The sequence below is a fragment of the Anopheles marshallii genome, chromosome 2 (genome assembly GCF_943734725.1).
Source record: "Anopheles marshallii chromosome 2, idAnoMarsDA_429_01, whole genome shotgun sequence".
NCBI lineage: Eukaryota > Metazoa > Arthropoda > Insecta > Diptera > Culicidae > Anopheles > Anopheles marshallii.
In genome coordinates this window covers 67,823,643-67,843,142 of record NC_071326.1, presented here as the reverse complement: position 1 = coordinate 67,843,142, position 19,500 = coordinate 67,823,643, and the positions used below count along the sequence as shown (strand labels likewise).

Here is a 19,500-nt window from a genome sequence, read left to right as displayed (position 1 = left end):
TAACACTGCACATCTGGAATCTGCTTTTATGGTAAGTTCGAAGACCTCCACCACCTAGTAACCACTTAGTGCGAGTATCAGAATCACAGCTTCTGCCATAAAAGACGACCCAACGCAACAGTGGATGTATAGTTCGCTCTATCTCTTAAAATCCCTGTTTCGCATTAGGCTATACATTCAGCTAGTTCTTCCTGCCCAAAATGCCAACCTTTGTCCTTTAACACTTTCGATATCGAAGAAATCGAATAAGTTATATCTCGAGCAAAACACTATCCCTAACCCAAAACTAATTCACGTTGGACGAATAAACTTAGAAGTAAGTATAAAAGTATGCAAATAGTTATCATAAAAGTTCTGAAATTTCACGAAAAAAAAACAGCTGTCACTATTGTTCGGATATATGTGCTTGCAAGATGTCAAACTATATTACACAGCCTACTTCACAGAATATACAACGATTCATTCAGTTTTATTCAATCAATCGAGGAAGTGAATTCTATCCACACAATGCAACGCATTGCTTTACTTATCTCTTTTTGCCAATGTTTCCTGCATTGATTGTATCAAATATTGATTTTCAGAGACCATAAAAAAGTACGACAGTAGTAGTATGCTAAAGATCAGCGAAACGGTATTGTTTACGTTTGGAATCGTTTTTTTTTTTTCGATGTGCTCACGAACTTATATCGTACGGATTCCAATATTTGTTATTTAACATGGAAAATGGCGACTTGTGACTAATTTCATACCGAATTTAACTTTCTCAGACAACTATTCCTAAATCATCCGTACCGTTGCGAAGCGGATGGTGCAGCGTACGTAGGAAACCAGAGAAGTCCAAGATCAGTTACGTGCGCGTTTGGTATTTGAATACTTTTAAAACATAATACAATGCCACAACAAAACAGTATAGAAACATTTTTGCAAAATGTTTATATTTAGTACCTTCGCTCACAGATCAACTTCCTGTCGGAAGGAACAGACACAGATACCACATTTAAAATCTGTGCATCTACAGACAGAGAAACTGCAGTGTTCTCCGTGTTGAATTAACTGTGTGATCTTACTTCATCCACATGCAAAAAAAGGAAAGACGGAAAACTCCATGATGCTGTTGAACTAGCAATGGCAGTGGCGACACAACCTGCGCTCTAAAGAGTGTGTTTTAAACATTGTTAGTTATGGGCCCAAATTCCGAAAGTTCGGTTCGTTAATGTCAGAAGAAAATACACTAAAGCTACTTACTGAACGACTGGTACAGAAGAGCTTAGACATGACAACCAATGCTGGGCCTTACAAGCTGTCAACTGCTTATTTACGTTGCGCCGGTGGAACATACATCGGGCGCTGTTCTCGAAACTTTCCACCTGGCCGTTGTTGACCGTGTAGAGACATCTGTGACTGGTGATGGTGCTGCGGCATATGACCACCCTGCTGCTGCTGGGAGAGATGGTGTTGCTGTTGCTGCTGCTGCGGCTGATGAAGGTGATGTTGGGTTGGCTGATACTGGTTCATCGCTGGTGGAAGTTGGCCCTGACCAGGCGGGGTAGGGATTGGTGCGCCCACCGGAGCCATTGGGCCCGGTTTGAACGGCGCATAGTGCGCGTGTTGGGCACCATGGGTCATATCTTGCATCGGAGCCTGGTAAGCTCCTGGTGCAGCCGCCATTGGAGGCGCATGATGTTGAACGTGTCCGTGGTGATGCTGATGCGCAAGATGAGGATGGCCTGGATGGGGAGCAAATGGTACGGGAGCTGCTGCCGGATGCGGTGGCGGCATGTGCGGTTGGGCAGGTGCGGGATGATAGCTGAGTGTCATCGGAGCAGGTGCTGCAGGGGCGGCAGTTTGTGTGATGGGAATACAATCCGTTTTCAGCACCTCCTCGTAGTTGCCATATTCGAGAAAATGTACAACGAATGTGTTCTTCGAAGTGTCAGTAATTTCTGCCGTATAGAACTATGGAGAAAATGTGACATTATTAAAGATAGTTGAGAAAAAATAATGTTTTTCTTTTTAACTAGCAACTTCGGCAGATACTTACCCCTCCATCTTCCCAGTACTTAGCCAAGCATCGATCGCCAATCTTCCAGTTGGGATAGACAGCGGATATCGTAGCGGTTGGTGGTGCCATTGCCGGTGCCATAGACATGGTGGTCGGGGCAAGTGTACCGTGAGTTGGAACTGACCCCGGGCTTGGTGCAGTGGCGAGTACGGCGGCAGGAGGAGGTGGCGGTTGGGCCAGTACGCCCGATGGCGTTACATTCGGCGTCAGCGAAACAACATTCGGTCCGACAGGCGACACAGTAGGCGGAACCGGACCGGGTGTCCCGAGCATTGGTTGCTGCTGCATCGGGTCAAACTGCTGTTGACTTTTGAGAACATTCAACGCAAACTCGTTCGTTTGCTTATTCTGGAAACCCATGATCTGGTATGGATTGTAATTATATCCATTCGGAAGCTGGATGAAATTTTTCGGTACACTCGGTGGCCCACCGGCACTAACACCGACGCCCGGCGAATGGGCTACTGGAACGCCAGGAGATGGACCGCCGGGTCCGACGGGCGCATTGGTAACAGTCGTGGGTAGCGCTATTCCAGGTGGGGAAGCTATCTGAGGTGGATGAGGCTGTGTAACCGTTGCGGTGTTTGTATTGTTAGTGTTCGTCTGTTTCATCGAAACAGGTTTGTTAGTCGCCGACGGCGTGGAAGATGAAGCCGGCGCATTTGACGTGTTGTTACCAGTGTTTGTAGCGCTGTAACCCGACGCCTTGCTGCCGGTTACTTGCATACTACCCATCTGTTCCGTAACTTGATTCATCTTGCTATTGGCGGTGGTATTCGCAACTCCTTGCTTACTGCCGCCTGCTGTACCGTAGGACGAATGTTGATCGGTTGCATTATTCTGCGCAGTATTCGAGTGCTGCTGTGATCCGTGAGTCTTTACAGGTCCTTTCTTAGATTGCTGCGTGTTATTGGTGGTGCTCTGCGACGCATTAACTCCCGTATATTTATGAGATTCATCTTTACCTCCATAGCGGCTATTTTTAGTAGAATTCTAGAAGGGTAATAAGTAAAATTAATAGATGTTTTGCTTGAGACTTTTGGATTTTAAAGAACAACTAGTTGGCGTTCAAGAGGAACAAGATGATTTTTGCTAATAAAGATAAATACTCCTTGCAACAGAAGCTTTCCCAAAAGCAAACGATAGTTAATTCGACTAAAAATCAGAGTGAAACCGATGGGGATTGCCCAACACCCCGGTTTCAAGGGAAACTAATGTAACCCAAAATTTATCTAAAGTCTAAGTTTTATGACTGTGGAATGCAATTAGGAATAAATCATGCACACTAGCACAGATTCTCTTAAACCTACCTTGGATCCGTTATTAGCGCCGCCGCCGTAATTGTTGCCATGGTTACTACCACTGGCTTGCTGATTGTATTGATTATGAACGTTGTTACCGTTTGCGGCACTGCTGTTGTACGATGAGCCTGACCCTTGGTGCTGATTGTGATACCCGGACTGCTTGGATGCATTTCCGTAGGATGATTGTTGCTGCGATGTGGTATGCTGTTGGTTTGATGTACCTTGCGTTCCAGAACCGGATTTTCCGCTGCCACCACCTCCCATCGGTCGATTTTCGTGAGACACTGAACCATGCCCGTATTGAGATGATTGCTGTTGATGGCTTCGCCCTTCCGAACCGTAGCTACTGTTACCGTAGCCGGCTGTATTATTGTTTGACTGGCCTTTGCCATTGTATTTTCCACCAGCGGTTGCATTACTGTTACTGCTGTTATTGTTGTAACCGTCCTGGCGTTGCTGTTGCGAACTGTGACTGTAGCCGGAAGTTTGATGTGACTGGTTGTATTTCGAATCACCACCGCGCGAGTTTCCACCCCTTGCACTGGTGCTAGCGGATGGATGATTGGATGAACTGGAGGAATGATTATCATTCGTATTGGTTCCTCGGTAACGGCTGTTACCCGATGATCCGTAATAATCCGACTGCTTGTAGCTGGACTGCTGATCTCGCTGTGTCTCACGAGATTGGTTCGAATATTGGCTCTGTCCTTGCTGGCTGCTGTGCTGATCATTGCGAGCTCGTTCACCACCACGACCGGACGAGGAGGTGGTTGTGTTGCGGTTCGCAAAACTACTCGAAATATTGTTCTCAAAACGTTGGTTGTAAGTCTTCGAGCTGCCACCATTAACCATCCCTGCGGTGGAATTGTGGCTACTACCATTATCACCTTGCGAACGGTTTGTACCACCCGCCGGTTGATTCTTCGATGGTGGGTGACGGTTGTTACCCGTTTGCCTGGCGGCACTATCGCTTCGCGCTCGGTTCTGTTCCTTTTCATTCGGTGTCGATTCTTTACTGCTTGATTTCTTACCACCACCGGATGTTCCTGCTGTGGTGGATGCTGATTCAGTATCCTGCAGTATATCGCCAAAATACTCAAACAAAGACACCTTTCCGGATGGTTTCGATTGCATCTCTGCGTCATCGTCCCGCTTGCCGAAACCTCGCTTTCCTCCAGATTTACCTCCGTCCACCTTGCCACCGCCGGATGCCGAATCGGCTTGCGCTTGTTTGCGGTCCTCTATTCGCTGCAGGTTGCTCAGTGCCCGGTGGACATTGTTACGAGTCAGCTTTAGCGCATGGGTTGCTTGATCCTCTGTGAAACCTTTGTCCATTATTTTCTGCACGTTCGCGTCAACCATCTGCTTTGCACCGCCACCGAAAGTTTTCTTGGTACCAAGCTTCGTGGCTTCCGCTATGGCATCGTTGCGCAATGCATTGAAGGCCGTATTTTCGGTGGATTCCTCTTTTTCTTTCGGTTGCAGGCTCTTAAAGTCCTTATCAGCCGCCGCAACCGGTTGCTGGATTTTCTGTCCGAAAGGAATCCAAGGCGGTGGTCCGGAAGCGCTGAACTGCAACCGACCACCCTTTGCGAATTTGGCCATGGTGCGACTTAGCTCCCATTTTTCCACCAGTGCCGTAACGTGTCCCCCGAGTACCTGTACGTTCTTTTCGCTCAGCATCATCACACCCTGTATGATACGGATCGGACCATTTTTCAGCAGAATCTTTGTGCCCGGCGGCGTGTTAAGGCTGAGCGACGGAATGTGCTCATGCTCGAGGGCAACGAACTGCGTTTGTCCGTCGGTGACTGTAAGCTTCAGCAGGCGGGGTGCTGCTTTTGACTCTTCGTTTACCTTGGGTGCGCCCAAATTGCGCAGCTTTACCAGCTGCACCACACCATGCCCTTCGAAGGTTTCCGACTTTGTGCCCCGTGCGGCTAAGCTGCTGAGCGCTCCACCGCCATACTCTCTCAAATCAGTCTATGAGGTGAAAAATGTAAACATTAGCATTAGTTTTGAACAATTTTTCCAGCGAAACCAGCGAGGATGGTGACAAGAGTTTTGCTGAAATGGAACGACACTTACATTCAAGGCCAATTTCACAACTTGTTTCACATCGACGTTCGCGGTGGAACCATTTTTTTCACCTTCCAGCAGCTTGTCTAAGCCGGGTTGCGTGATGTACCTAGATCGTAATATGCGACGAAACGAAAATCAATACCACTTTAAGGCTAGCCGCGCCGTAGGCCGTACTGTTTGTTCAAAATCATAACCATGCTCATATACTTACCATCCTTGTTCCTGCAATTGTTCTAGCAGGCCCATTCTGCACGCTTGTGGATAGTGCGATCAATCTCTACCTAGCCGAGCAAGTGCTCTGACCGAACAGGACCAATCGATACCGTCGCTGCGGTAGTTCACAAAACACTTAGCAGATGAAACACACTCAACACGCAAACGAAGTCAGCGAAGTAGTTTATACTGCAATTGGTTAGCAAATGAATTTGCCGTCCACTTCCGCAACTATTGGCGAACGCGAAAAATGCACAAGCTCCTCTTTTTTTTTTGTTCAATCCTTTCGACACACACACGCTTTTGACAGCACCGAGTTGCACCAAAAGCAATGCTGTCAAAATGCGTTCGCTGAACGTGCTGAATTGCACAGTGGTCGAAGGACCATCAAATGTTCAATGCACATGTTTGGATTTTTTGTTTATAAAAAAGTTCAGACAGTATATTTATTTATTTCTATTATGATGGCCAAAGGTTCCGTATGATCCAGGTTCAGAAAGTATTAGTAGATACATTTTTGGGATAAAGTAACATTTACCCATAGAGAATTTAGGTCTATGCAGCCATGTCGGAAACTGAACGTAAATTTGGTCAGCATATTGGGAATTCGTTTCAGCGCGCTGTCAATGATTCTGACCAGGCGAATCTGGCGGGGTTACACCAAACGCCAGCTTTGATTCAAATCGTGACCGCCGTGGTAGAACGTCGTGTTTCGTGGAGAAGTGTCCCCAATATTGAAACGTTTGTAAGCGTGCTGGAAGTACACTGGAAACTTACTGGAAGTAAGTTTCTAATCTGTAGTGTTCTAATTAATCAGTTAAACTAGAAATTTCGTTTTATATTTGTCATTTTCTGAACAGAGCTCTTTACAAAAAAATTGAAAACTACCGCACAATGACGACGGCGATAATCTTTCTATTGAATAACACCCCATCGATGCTGCAAACGACGATGATGAATGGGGTGCGCAATTCGTACATAGATATTGCCAAACAGACGGTAGAAACGTTCGTACAGCTTCGTTGTAAGGATGAGAACGTCATGTCTGATCGTTACATGCTGCTAACATACGACACACCGCCGAATCACATGAAAGTGAGCTGGGACGCAAGTATGGATCAGTTTATGAATGCAGTAAAAACACTTGAATGCACTGGAAGTACGTCGGAACGCAATGCGCTAGGCAATTTGTTTGAGATGCTCAATCAGGAGCGCATGGTATTTGGCGGGGATACGTACGGCTACGGAAGATGTCCATCCACCGCCATGTTCTGCTTCTTTGTGCTCATCACGAACTATCACGATTTTCCGAAGATATCCGATACTACCTTTTTGCCGCTATCCCCAAACGTGGTTGGCTCGCAACTGACGAAGGAACCGTTTCGATGGGATCAGCGATTGTTTGCATTGGTCCTGGGAAGTACAAAAAGTCCACCGTACATTAAAAAAATGTCCCTCGCAATGGGTGGATGGTGTATGCCGATCAAATCAAAGGGAAGTTGGTATCGGAGCATATCAAGGCTAGCGAAAAATTTAAAGGTTATGCTGATGATCAGCTTCATCCATGAAACTATCCTGTTCAAAAGCGCTGCTGAAACAAACATCTACAAACTTGAACCAACGAAATATGCCCTGTTGAACTGTGGTGAAACATGGAAAGGGTTGTGGCCTGTCCCGGAATCCTACTGGCCAGATGACGTACAAAATGAGCTACCACCTCGTGATGCTTTTCCGGTGATGCGCATACTGCCCGAGTCTAGTGACGAACCGGTATGGATGGCGAATTTCCCAGTCGACAAATACTGTGTGGAGACACGCACGAGTACAGACAAGTTACCGACAACGGACCCAGGCAAGGTATGGCCGGTGGTGATCATGTCGACCACGCATCGAAAGGAGCAGCCCTTTGGCTACATTAAACGAGAATGTGGAACATTATATTTCTACATTTCAACGTACAACTATCCCGAGCTGCATCGCTTGATGACGGAAAACTTTCCTAACTTCAACGCGAGAAACGTACAATTCATTAACGCTTTGCAAAATTACATATCCATGATACCATCGTACTACCGGTACTACTTAAGCAAAGCACTGAGCGGTATAGTGGAAAGCACCGTGCTGGAAATGGTACTTCGGATGGAATGTGCAAATCATTACAATAAGCACCTATTGGACAGTTTTTGCCGCATGCGAGAAGCTGCAAAATTGAGTCGTATGCGAATGTGCGATTACGTGTCGAAGCAACAGGGCAACCCCACTGCAAAGCAACAAGAAACTACGCCACTAATCGAAGAACATCCGTTACTAAAACTGCGAAAAAAGGATACCCAATGCACGGCAAAGACTATCGTCGTGCCGACCATCGAACGATCGACCTTATCACCCGACTACCGCAAACTTTACGCCATCGATCGCAAGGATCTGCTCGATATGTTAAATCGTATGAGGAATGCCTTCTACTGCCCGGAGAATATGTCATACTGCATGAATTCCTTAAAACACTCGGTGCCTATAGCAGTGATGCAACAATACACTGCAACCCAGCAGAATATGACCATGCTGCGGACCCTTACGGTCAGTGATAACACCGAGAACATCCAATTCTCACCAGCAGCTCGCTATACTCGGGAGCAATCTCAAAAGCTCACAGCAAAGAGAATGAAATTACTTTAGAGGGAAGGTAAATATTGGTTTTGCCGCGATACAATCCATGTTTATTGCTGTTTTTGGTTTTAAGAGTAGCATATTGACAGTTACTTAAAATTGAACACATGGTACACACAGGAATGATGGCGTGGGGACCCGCTTGTCCGGCCAATGCAGAGAGTTGTCTTATATTCGTCGCAAGCAAAAGGGACACCTAAACCAATCTATAGGTGATTAAAAAGAGCAGAGGTTGCTCATCATTGGACTCATCATTTATAGTTTAATATCGAACATGTTACTTGCTCAACGAGATAAAAATTCGTTTCCTTCTTTTAACATCCTCATCTACTGCTACATTACTGCTACGTTACTCATCTACTTCTACATTAAGCTGAGCTATGTCATCATTATTTCAGCGTTGAATGTGTGAGCAAATTCAAACATGCGCTCAAGATCTCACATGTATCTTCTTGCTTAGTTGCGGCGTGAAAACGTCGTGCAAAGAATTCGAAAAATAAAATTTTATTAGGGTGAGTAATCTACCGATCAAGAAACAAATGGATTGGATTTTTGGATGAATTTAATTTTATTGATGAATGGGTTTTGAAAGCGATCCGCTTACATTCTAGTGTGAAGCCTGACATCCGGTTTTGTAGGCGCTAGAAATAACATTTATCGATTCCAGCATTGAGACGAAGGATAACTAACATTTGTTATCCTTTATAACAAAGAAAACTAAGCATTTCTCTATGAACTACGCAAAACTGTGCACGTTTGGTTGGCTAAGGTCAGAATTACACTCGCTGTCATTTGTTGTTTTGGTTCTAAAAAATGAGTTGGTGTTTACTGTGCATGATGTCGTTCGAATAACGAACCCTTTTGTTAATATCTTGATGTTCCATGAAGTTCTAAGCACCTCTGTTTTACGATATGTCATTACAATTTGTTCGAGCTTGCACTAGTTCCGCCCAAGTGTGCAACGGACTCAACTTCCCGTCACCCTCGTTTGCGCTCCGCCCAACACACGCATAAACATAAACAAAACGCTTGTTAGTCAGCAGATCCGATTGTTGTGATTGCCCCTAAGCAGGAAATATGAAACGTCCCAAACCCTTATCGTATTGGTTGCGTTGCGTACGCTGAATTGCACCTGATAAAGTGAACCGGCGTAAAAGATGCTTGCCGATAATAAGATCAAAACAGGGTGGAAAAAAGGTTCATGCTTGCAATGGGACGTTAAAAAAATGTACGTCCGATTGACAGTATTGCGGTGGCCCCGGGTACGGTCGTTACTATCATGTGATACATCTCGCAGGAAAGGTTGATTGTGGCTGTGTGTACACAGTGGGTTAATTGGTTGTTTCGTCAAAAAAGGGATTTGCTGTTACAATACGAGGTTACAGTCCGGGTTGGGGGCGTTCGCGATGGCAAACTTTAACCATATGCCCAATGAGGTAAGTTTGAAATAGTGTACGGTTCCAATACCGGAATACACACTCAAACGGTGCAAGTTTTGTATGTTTTAGATTTTGGAAGAGATATTCGATCATCTCGATTATCGGACGCGCCGCAATCTGACGCTAGTGTGTCGACGATGGAACACTGTCCTGCTATCGCAACGATTCATTGCCCGCAATGTAACGCTCCTGATCGATGGACAACGTACGCTTGTGCTGCACAAACATCCCATCCAAAGAGGTTACCCAAATTTGACACTCAAACTGGACAACGCCATCAACGGGGATGCCTTCAAAGGGTTACGCTTGCTACCGACAATCGTCCCATCACCGTCCAACGTGAAGCTGCAGCTGGTGTTTCCGAACGATCCGCGCTGGGTCGCGTTATGCGAAGCACAGTTTATAAACCTTCGCACCGTACAAACGTTCCATCTGATGGGCTGTTGCCGTACGGAACATCCGCGCAAACCGCTCACGATACAAATGGACCAGCTGCATACGCTAAACCTGGAGTGCAGTGGCGTGCAGGACCTGTGCCTAGTGGCGCCCAAACTTTCGCGCCTTCATCTACACGTGCTGTCTGAGGAACATCTCGATTTTCTGCTACATTTCATCCACCAGTTAAAGGCGCTTAGCATCGTGTTCGACTCGAAGGAGAGCTACTTTTTCTACAACCTCAAACCGAACAATTTGCGCGAGCTTGCGATCGATCGGCGCCAGAAAGGTATGACGAAGAGTGAGCGAAACATTAGCATTGCATTCTTCAAGCGTCTGAATCACCTGCAGCGGCTGGAGCTGCGTGTGAAGTTTGTCGACAGCTACGTACTGCACACCATAGCGAACGCACTGACGCAGTTGGTTGAGCTGTCGCTTGAGGTGGCCGAAGGTACGATCGAGCTAAAGCACATCGCGAACCTAACCCGACTCAACCGGTTGCGCATTGTGGCGTGTCGCGTGAATTTACAAAGCGTGCACTTACCAGCGCTGCGAACGTTGGAGCTTGGCTCGGCAGAACTCCCCGGTACCTACCTCGAGGGCATCGAAGGACTGATGGCTTTCCATCGGATGCGATCGTTAACGTTGATGAATGTGAAGGTTTACCCGGAGATGCAGCAGCTCACGCCAACGTACAGCGTAGAGCGGATGGTTCTTGCCTATTACCGGCGGGTACGTAATCCTTAGTATCAACAATTGAAAGAAAGTGAAAGATAGTAATTTGAATTTATTATCTTAGCATATTATATTTGACAAACCCTGCAAGACACCGTATGTCTAGTAAAATAATGAGGAGATTCTTTTCTAATGTACGTTTTTCGTTTTCCACTCTCTATACACACACACAGCTGGAGGAGACTCACCTTCTGATACTGGTCAAACGGTTCCCCGCATTGCGCTGGCTTCGGGTCAGCCACTGTCACGGTGTTTATAGGCGAGAAATGGACAAACTGAAGCGGATGATGCCGACGTTAGCGGTAGCGTTCGACGAGGCTAAAAGTGATAGAATTTAACGGAGTATTCGGAATACCGGACTGTCCTACTACGGGTGAGGACATGCGATAACAATACGCCCGTGTGTAAGATTTCATTCTAGCAGGTATTGTTAATGTTAATTTATTAAAAAAGTCTGTTATATGTCCAACGATTGCAAATGAATGTGTTGTTTAGTTCGTACGCCATTTTTTCTCAGCTGAAGGAGACGATTCAGGCGAATCAATCAATTCCCGACAGACTGCTTTCGTGATCGTCGTAGCCAGTCCAAATTCCTCCAGTTCGCGTATTTGATCGTGCAAATTTGGCACAGCGATGGTAGCAATTAACTGGATGAAGGAAATAGAATACACGATTAGATATTAACGCATCACACGCCGTACAAAACTCTCCATCCTAACCGATCTTACCTTCTTGAGCGCTTCTCTTTGTTCTTCGTCGGAGAATCCAAGCAATACCGCAGCCATGTTGGTTCGATTCACGTTCACACAAACGTCTGCAATTTCGATTAGATTCAAGCGGAACGAAATGGGACACTTTTGGAGCAACACTAGCGAGCGTGCGAGTAGTGCATCCTCGGTCAGTGACTGTTCCCGGTTGGCACTGCGGAACGGTTCCTTGATTAACAGCTCCCAAGCCATTCGGTAGCCTTCGAGCCCAAACAGCTGCCGGTGGGCAGTGACGGTGTCAATCAGGGCACGCAAATTGCCCACCAACCCCAATCGAGCCATCTGCTTCAGAATGCCATTCCAAATCTGAGGTACGTATATGTCGTACCCGATGCAGATCAGTGCCAGCACCTCCAGTCCTTTCGGATTGGTGGCGTGCGATTGCCAGAGCATTTTGAGCAATGCCATCTTGTCGGCCTCTTCGAACCGAGCGACAGAGATCGTATGCATACCGAGCGCCTTCAACAGATGGACACACTTTAGAGCAACGTAACGCTTCTGGGTGAAGAATTCGCGGTACGACGTACAGTTATCGTCGACGAGTTTGCTGAAGCACTGATAAATCTGTAACTGTTTGTTCACATCGGAAGCACCGTGCGATGCGTCCAAGCTGGAGTTGAGTTCCGCAACGAGAAACTCAACACTCTTGGATCGCTGCCAGCTGCTGAGTATGTAGTAAGCACGCGCCATACTCTCATGCCCGTTCGATTCATCTTCCTGGCTCGCGTCCGAAACGTTATGATCATCGTAGAGTGTTTCCTCGAGCATTCCGCTACCGTTGTTGAACGCGTCAGCAACGGCTTCCATACCCGACCCACCAAACATAGTGAGCCATTTCTGCAGCAGGCCCATCTGTATTGCTTCCACGTCCAAATCGTGCAGTTGACCGATGATGGTTGCCAGTTCGTTCACCTTCACCTTCTGGAAGCACGATTCGGTGTACAGTGCCTGGATCAGCTCCTGCGGGTTCTTCACCAGCTGGAACTGCTTCTCGTCGGTGACGCCGTTCTGCTGTAGCAGCTGTTGCGTTTTCAGCACCGGATATTTGCGATAGATCTTTTCGATCTTATCCTTTGCCTCGGGGATGCCGATCAGGCTAGATTCGTGCGTGCGTGCGAACTGATAGCAAGCGTACGCCGCATTCACCTGATCGTCCCCATCGAGCGCATTGCAGGTGATGTAGTACAGGATGTACAGTTTGGTGGACAAATCGCACACACTGTTCACGATGCGAAGTATCTGAAGCGAACACGGAAAGAAACAAAATTAAACAATGGAATCCTAAGTAGAATTTCTATCGTCCACACAACTTACGGACTGCAAGAACGCCTTGTTCTTCGACTGTCGGTGCCATTCGGAATGTTGGGTTTTTTCCCTGTTCTGAATCTTGTACTCGTTGATCGAATTGATGACGGCCGATCTGCAGAAGTAGTCGTTCATCTCTCGGCAATCTAAACCCTCCGCCGACGCTTTCATCGACACCAATATCAACAGTTTGTGGTAGTTTTCGATCGTAATGTCTTCCTTCAGCAGAACCTTCAGCGGTTGGCGCAGGATGAGCATGAATGGGTACCTATATTTGGCAATTTCCGGCAGCATATCTCCATCCGAATGCAAGCGCATCCAAGCCTCCAGTTCGGTTTGCCCCGGACGTTGTCGGCGTCGCCCGGTCAGCTGATTCCTCATGAAGGTAAGTATGTTTTGCCACTTCTGAATGTCATCCTTCGTTTCGCCGTACTGCGAGAGTATCTCGAAGATGCAGAAGAACTGTTCGTAAAAGTACCCGTTCGCCTGCTCCATGTACTTGTTCAGCTTGGTGCAGAGCAGCACCTCGTTGTCAATCTCCGCCAAATACGGTTGCAACTGCGCCAGCATCGCATCTGCCGTTTCGTTAATGACGATCTGCTCCTGACCGTATGCATCCGTGCGGACAGCGAATGAAAGTTCCTGCTGGCTCAGCAAAGTGATCACCTGCGACACGAGCATCTGCTGGTAGTCCCAGCTGAAAGCGTCGCTTAACTTGCGCAGCAGTTCCACATTGATCACCTTATGCTTCAGTTCCTTCATCAGGTCGGACTGCGAGTGGAAGATGAACGATTTCTTGGCCTTCAGCGATGAATCTAGCTTGCACAGCTCGTAGAATAGCGTGTACCGAAGCCGTTGGTTACGCTCCTCCACCGCCTTCGCTTCCTGCCCGATGGTGAAGTAATAAAACTCGAGCATAGTATGGAGCGCAATTCGCTGCGATTCATTAGTAAGGTTTGTGCGCAAATACTCCAAACAGGCATCACGGTTTTCGCACGTGAATAGTGTCATGATGGCACCTAGAAAACGGATTGGACACGTCGTATTAGTTAAATGGCGCGTGGTTCTATAGTTACATCTATACCTACCGCTAAAGTTGGGTTCCTTTTGCGAGAGCATGTACTTGATCGTCTTGCGCGAAACGTTTTCTGCGTACGGGATCGGAATCAGTAGTCCTAACGTTGATTGATAGGATCGTAGCTGATGCACTATTCCGATAACCGGCGGGTATTGTTTGATACGAATCAACCCATCAAGGGTGGTCTGAAAGGCAGACGAAATGGCCACCTCATCCATTGGACCCATTAGGGACAGAAGGTGTGTGAACGTGCCACTCGTTCGTGTGTCACCTTTTACGCGCAACAGTACCATTTGTAGCGCAAGCCCTACGCATGTGACGATCGTTTCTTGCTCCTGTACCTGACGGTTCTTTGGCACACTAACCTGATCAAAATCATCGTTCACCACATCGAACGTCGAAAGCGATTCACGCTTAACATCCTTTGGAAGTGTCGTTCCGTTGATGCCATTCTGTTTGGGCATGCCATCATCCGCCAGCTGCTCGTACATTGCATCGAACACGGTTTCGGGAATGGTCGTACGTCTGCTGAACTCATCCTCAATACCAACCGGGTAGTATCGAGCGCCGAGTTGGATCCAGCGCAACAGCTCCAACCGTACAGTGACTTCATTTGGACAGTCGGTTGTGGTTTGATAGAGTAGCTCGCGACAAACAGGAAATGTGAGTGGATCTTCTATCCAAGCATAACAATCGCTCGAATGCATACTTTGCACGTGTTGAACGAGCAGCAATGAAACGATTCGATGCACCGAACTAAATGCACCCGGTTGTCGCAGGTTAGTCATTTCGGCAAGCTGTCCCGCAAGAAGGCAGCTGAGATGCACGTTTTTCAGCAGAACCATAACTTCGTACAGTGAGTCGAGCAACTTGATGCCTAACAGTGAGGAAAGCCTTCTCATTGCCCCGAGTAACAAATCGAGGAACTGATCCCGATTGTGTTGAAGCTTGCCAAAAATACTTCTAATACCGGCAAGAAGTAGAGCGGTGCGCTCGATTTGATTGCTATAGCTGTGGCAAGACGCGGACAATTCAAACTCGGTACGTAGCTGGACAATATTAACGATCTGCTGGATGGCCGTTTGCTGGTCGGCGTTGGCACGTCGCTTCAGCATTTGCAGCGCCTCGAGATACGCATTCGTAGTGTCAGTTGAAATTTGTCCTCTATCGATCATACGCTAAGGATAAGAAGTGTTTTTAATATATTACTAATAAGTGGTGAATTTCTTATGTTAAGTAAAATGTTAGGTAATGAAACATGGCACAACTTACTATCATCATCGAAATGCTGCTTCGACAGCAATCATCGCGACGTTTGTTCTCCAAAGCATCAAGATACTGTGCAGCGGCAATCACTTCGCCATATTCAGCCATCTTCACAATTACGCTCACATCCGTCGTGAAGGCCAATTTGGGATCGGTTTTTACAATTGCATGAATATCGGCCAGCATCTCCGGATGGTGTAGCTTCAGCACACGCTGTACCAATAGCCGGGTATTGAATATCGCCTTTAGACTCCAGCCATACTTCACCTTCAGACACTTGATGATCTGCGTGTTCCGCTCGTTAGTGATTTCGGTTGCGATCGGTAGATCGCTAGACGAGTAGCGCATAAGGGAAGCAACGGCTGGAGCCCACGGTACCGGAGCGGCTCGCAATATCGTCATCACCGTTTCCAGCTGTTGCTGCTCATCGTACAGCAGCTCTACCAGCGCAACGCATCGCTGATCCCAGAAGCTGTTGTGCTGGTTAACGGTTAGAAATTTCACGTAGCGCACGATCTGATCAAACAGCAGATGTTCCTGGCCGATAAAAAACTTGTACAGAAACTCGGTAACAATACGAGCGAGCAGATTTAGTGGTGTAATTTGTAGCAAGCGGAATGCGGTACTGTTGACATCCTCCTGCATGTAACAATCGAGGCTCGCCTGCAGATTGAACTGCTGCTTTAGTATGACGAGATCGCGTAAGGCAGTTGCCATGCGATGCAACTCTTCCATGTTGCTGTCGTACTGCAGTCGCAGATCGATCAGTGGGAACTTAACCTCCTGCAGCAACTTGATCACATCCTCGATAAACGTCAAACCGATCATGGGCCAACCAGCGAGCTTTTGGAAGGATTTGGTGCGCGTTACGATAAACTGCACCAGCAGAAGCATTAGCTGGGGTTGATGGTGCAGGATGGGTCCAACGAAATGAAGCAACCACTGCACAACATGCAACGGAGACGTTTCCTTCGGTATGGCACGCAACAGGACGGCCACTTTGGCATCATCGAGCTGTGGCAAAATACAAGCGATGTGGCGTGACCAAATCAAGCACGCCGCGTCCATGTCCTTTTGGAACAGTTCGGTGCACAACTGCAGTAAATTGTCGTGATACACAAATTGCTGCCAATCCTGGTCAATTTCGTACGGATCGATCAGCTTGAGCGTTTCCATGCGCAGCAGCCGTTCGTTGATATCGATCACCGATCCCATTTCAACGTTCTAGAAAGAAAAATCATTGTAAAACTATCCGATTCCTTACGGTTATTTAAGCATTACCTGGGCGGCGGATACTTTGGTGAGTAGAAACTGGAAATAGCGTTTCTTCATGTTCCTATCAGCAATGCTTGTATCACGAATAGAGGTAAGAAACTGTGGATCATTTACGTCAGCCAAAACCTTCAACAGCTTACAAAACAGCTCTTCGGCGTTGGGTGATGTGCTGAGACCATCGAGCAATTGCTTTGCCCGTGCCTGATGCACCAGCTGTACGTCTAGCTCGAACTGTTTCGCGAACTCTTCGGCCTCATCCAGTCGTCCGATTTTGATCAACTTGACCAGTCGCAGCGATGGGTCCGTTTCAGACAGTATCTTCAGCTCGAACTCCTGCACAATCGGCTCACTGTGCGTTAGGCCAGCGATGTAATAGATGTTGGCAAAATTTTTCGGCTGTTGCACCAACCATGTGTGTTCGGACATTTCCATTTCCTGCCGAACTTCCATCGCTGGTTAGGTATATACAATGGATGAATGGCATGAATGGCTGGTTAAACAGTTACAACACATAGATGTTGGCGAATACTTACACGGAAAGCTAACGATCTTCATCAGGATCTTCCCGTTGGTGTCTGGCTTGGTTGTTATGAGCAATTCGATAATTTCACCAGTAGCCTCAAGTATTACGAGTTCTTCGATGCGAAACATGCACGGTAACTCTGACATCAGCTTCGTCAGAGGACATAATTCAAACAGCTGACCACTGTTAGTCAACGCGTACCTACAAAATTTAACACACAATCAAATGTTAATCTCTTTACCCAGAAAAAAACAGTTATCTGAAAAGTATGCATACTTACTTGCAGTTCATGAGTGTAAACATTTTCTTCACTCCATTGTATTCCGGCTTTAGTGGGACCGTTTCAAAGTTCTCCTCACGGTAGAAGTAGATGGAATGTTTGTTTGCGGCTGCAATAAGCGGCACGATGGTCTCTTTACCTTGACAGTATTGCCGAATCGGAATAAAGCATGTGATCTGATCTTTAAACAACTTTTCAATCAACATTTCGTAATGTGTGTACTGTGAATTCTCTAGTTCCTGCTGGCCAGTAGCAATAGATTCGATAATTTTTGTTTCATCCAGGATGAGCCTGTGAAGTGATCCCCTTGTCGTGTGTAGCAAGAACCGCCCATTCCCTTCGTCGAATATGCCGGCGAAGGTGATTCCTCCCCTTCCATCGGGACTCTGCAATTCCCTGCAATACATCATACAAACACTGCCTTAGTTATATTTTTATGGCGACGCAAAAAGAATATGGAGATACCGACAGTGTAAGCACAATAGTTCCCGATATGTGTAGCACAATAACGGTGCCATTGGATAAACCACATACGACAATATTTCCACTCGCTGAAACAGCGATCACTTCTACCGGAGAACACGCGTTAACAAAATTGCCTTGGTTGCAGCGTTTTTCATCTTCGTACAATATCAACGCATGATCGATCGATATAATCAAACGGTTGTTTTGCAGGATTCCATGTATAGTAGGCGTTTTCAGGACCTGTCGAGAGAAGCGAACTACTTGTACACAAGGCGCCAAACAAGAAGGATGCTGCTTCGTATTACCGTTTCCTGACTGGAGATTCGCAATAACCCACTCGTACAAAACACTCCCACAATCGATTCGTCGATTGATGAAACGGGTTCTACGCAGGACCACATATTTGCTGAAAAAAACGCACAGAAAAACAATGCTTCACGTAGAAATGCAGAATGTCGTTCGGCGTTGGTGAACGCGGTAAACAATGAAAGAACCGCTAATTTTGAGTTTGATTTTTTGACAGTTCGTTCCTCAAACCGATTTTTGAATTGCTATGAAAAGCGATCACTGCTGTGAGTAGTCGCGCGGATGACAAATTAAAAAAATTCTTGTAATTATTTTAAAGTTTATTATTTAGTTATTTATCGGTGTATTTTGTCACCTACATGTATTTGTAAGTGCCTTTCATGTTTAGAAAAGTTCGTGATGTAATGAAAGTTCGGAAACGAGGTTTTCTCTTCAGACTGTAATTAAAATGTGTATGCTTTATTTTATTCCTGAATCCCATTTCACCACCCATTTTGTTCTGTTCAACAGTTGCAAAGGATGCATAAATGCATCTGCAAAGATACTTCCACTACTCTTCACAGTTCTTGCTATGAATGGGTCCGGCATACGGTATGAATGAACTAACCGATAGCAACCCGAGCACGCACATGGCACGTTCGGATTTGAACGTTTCCTTTACCCTTCACTTACCCTCATTTTGTCCCACGTGGCATTCCACCCAACAATTGCACATCTTGCCGGTCGTGGTTTACTACCGGTGAAAAAAGCAATCAAATAAAAAAAAAAATCGTTCCCCCGAACACTCCAAGGCACGAAGTTTTTCTTGATTCACTTCGGTGAATCAATTGCAGGGTTAATCTGTGCTGCAATCATACCCTTTTATAATTTTGTTTTACTGTGTGTGCAAAACTTACAAAATATATTTACCATAACGTTAACAGGAAATGATCATTCTCCTTAATGCATCATCAGATGAACAACATTATAAATGAATTATCCGTTAATTTGGAGTCTTAATATGTACGTTTTCATAACTGCTGCACTCGCATGCACTAGGTAAGTAAAGAGGTCAGGTAAGTAATACCTAGTGCATTTCGGTAGTGGCTCCACTTCTTGTTTATTGGCCGATTTCAAGCTATTAAATAGACACACCATGTTATTAGCATAATGCAGATTCCTCCAGAGACAAAATTGGTGGTCACCGGTTTGACAACGATTTTCACATTCCCACCCAACAAACCCTGCTTCGCATACGCGTTCACTCACGCATTAGCCCAACGACACGATAGTGAACGGTCGTGGTGCGTTACCCGCGG

General features: G+C 46.3%; 4 protein-coding genes across 4 annotated transcripts; 2 read left to right on the top strand and 2 right to left on the bottom strand.

The window, feature by feature from the left end:
- Window positions 1-1,311: 1,311 nt before the first annotated feature.
- Window positions 1,312-5,694, bottom strand: LOC128708095 (tudor domain-containing protein 3). The gene is made up of 5 exons (XM_053803053.1): window positions 5,660-5,694; window positions 5,455-5,554; window positions 3,373-5,349; window positions 2,042-3,055; window positions 1,312-1,956 (listed from the first exon to the last, which is right to left on the bottom strand). The coding sequence occupies exons 1-5, from the start codon at window positions 5,692-5,694 to the stop codon at window positions 1,312-1,314; spliced, it is 3,771 nt and encodes a 1,256-aa protein (XP_053659028.1).
- An 861-nt stretch (window positions 5,695-6,555) lies between these two features.
- Window positions 6,556-8,337, top strand: LOC128718440 (integrator complex subunit 6-like). Its single transcript, XM_053812064.1, has one exon. It carries the CDS (start codon window positions 6,556-6,558, stop codon window positions 8,335-8,337), a length of 1,782 nt encoding a protein of 593 aa, XP_053668039.1.
- A 1,397-nt stretch (window positions 8,338-9,734) lies between these two features.
- LOC128708942 (uncharacterized) lies at window positions 9,735-11,275 on the top strand. Its single transcript, XM_053803923.1, has 3 exons — window positions 9,735-9,764; window positions 9,837-10,934; window positions 11,111-11,275. The coding sequence occupies exons 1-3, from the start codon at window positions 9,735-9,737 to the stop codon at window positions 11,273-11,275; spliced, it is 1,293 nt and encodes a 430-aa protein (XP_053659898.1).
- A 153-nt stretch (window positions 11,276-11,428) lies between these two features.
- On the bottom strand, window positions 11,429-18,297 carry LOC128707721 (kinetochore-associated protein 1). The gene is made up of 10 exons (XM_053802679.1): window positions 18,202-18,297; window positions 17,901-18,136; window positions 17,432-17,827; window positions 17,162-17,352; window positions 16,635-17,080; window positions 15,360-16,577; window positions 14,098-15,265; window positions 13,019-14,028; window positions 11,666-12,943; window positions 11,429-11,584 (listed from the first exon to the last, which is right to left on the bottom strand). Exons 1-10 carry the CDS (start codon window positions 18,295-18,297, stop codon window positions 11,429-11,431), a joined length of 6,195 nt encoding a protein of 2,064 aa, XP_053658654.1.
- Window positions 18,298-19,500: the final 1,203 nt, after the last annotated feature.

Coding starts and splice junctions, on each gene's coding strand:
- LOC128708095 (XM_053803053.1), bottom strand. CDS start 5,694: ATGGGCCTGCTAGAACAATTGCAGGAACAAGGATG. Junction 5,555..5,659: donor CAATTGCAGGAACAAGGATG/GTAAGTATATGA, acceptor ATTACGATCTAG/GTACATCACGCAACCCGGCT. Junction 1,957..2,041: donor AGTACTGGGAAGATGGAGGG/GTAAGTATCTGC, acceptor TTTTCTCCATAG/TTCTATACGGCAGAAATTAC.
- LOC128718440 (XM_053812064.1), top strand. CDS start 6,556: ATGACGACGGCGATAATCTTTCTATTGAATAACACCCCATCGATGCTG.
- LOC128708942 (XM_053803923.1), top strand. CDS start 9,735: ATGGCAAACTTTAACCATATGCCCAATGAG. Junction 9,765..9,836: donor TTAACCATATGCCCAATGAG/GTAAGTTTGAAA, acceptor TGTATGTTTTAG/ATTTTGGAAGAGATATTCGA. Junction 10,935..11,110: donor TTCTTGCCTATTACCGGCGG/GTACGTAATCCT, acceptor ACACACACACAG/CTGGAGGAGACTCACCTTCT.
- LOC128707721 (XM_053802679.1), bottom strand. CDS start 18,297: ATGTGGTCCTGCGTAGAACCCGTTTCATCAATCGACGAATCGATTGTG. Junction 15,266..15,359: donor GCAGCATTTCGATGATGATA/GTAAGTTGTGCC, acceptor TCTTATCCTTAG/CGTATGATCGATAGAGGACA. Junction 12,944..13,018: donor ACAAGGCGTTCTTGCAGTCC/GTAAGTTGTGTG, acceptor TGTTCGCTTCAG/ATACTTCGCATCGTGAACAG.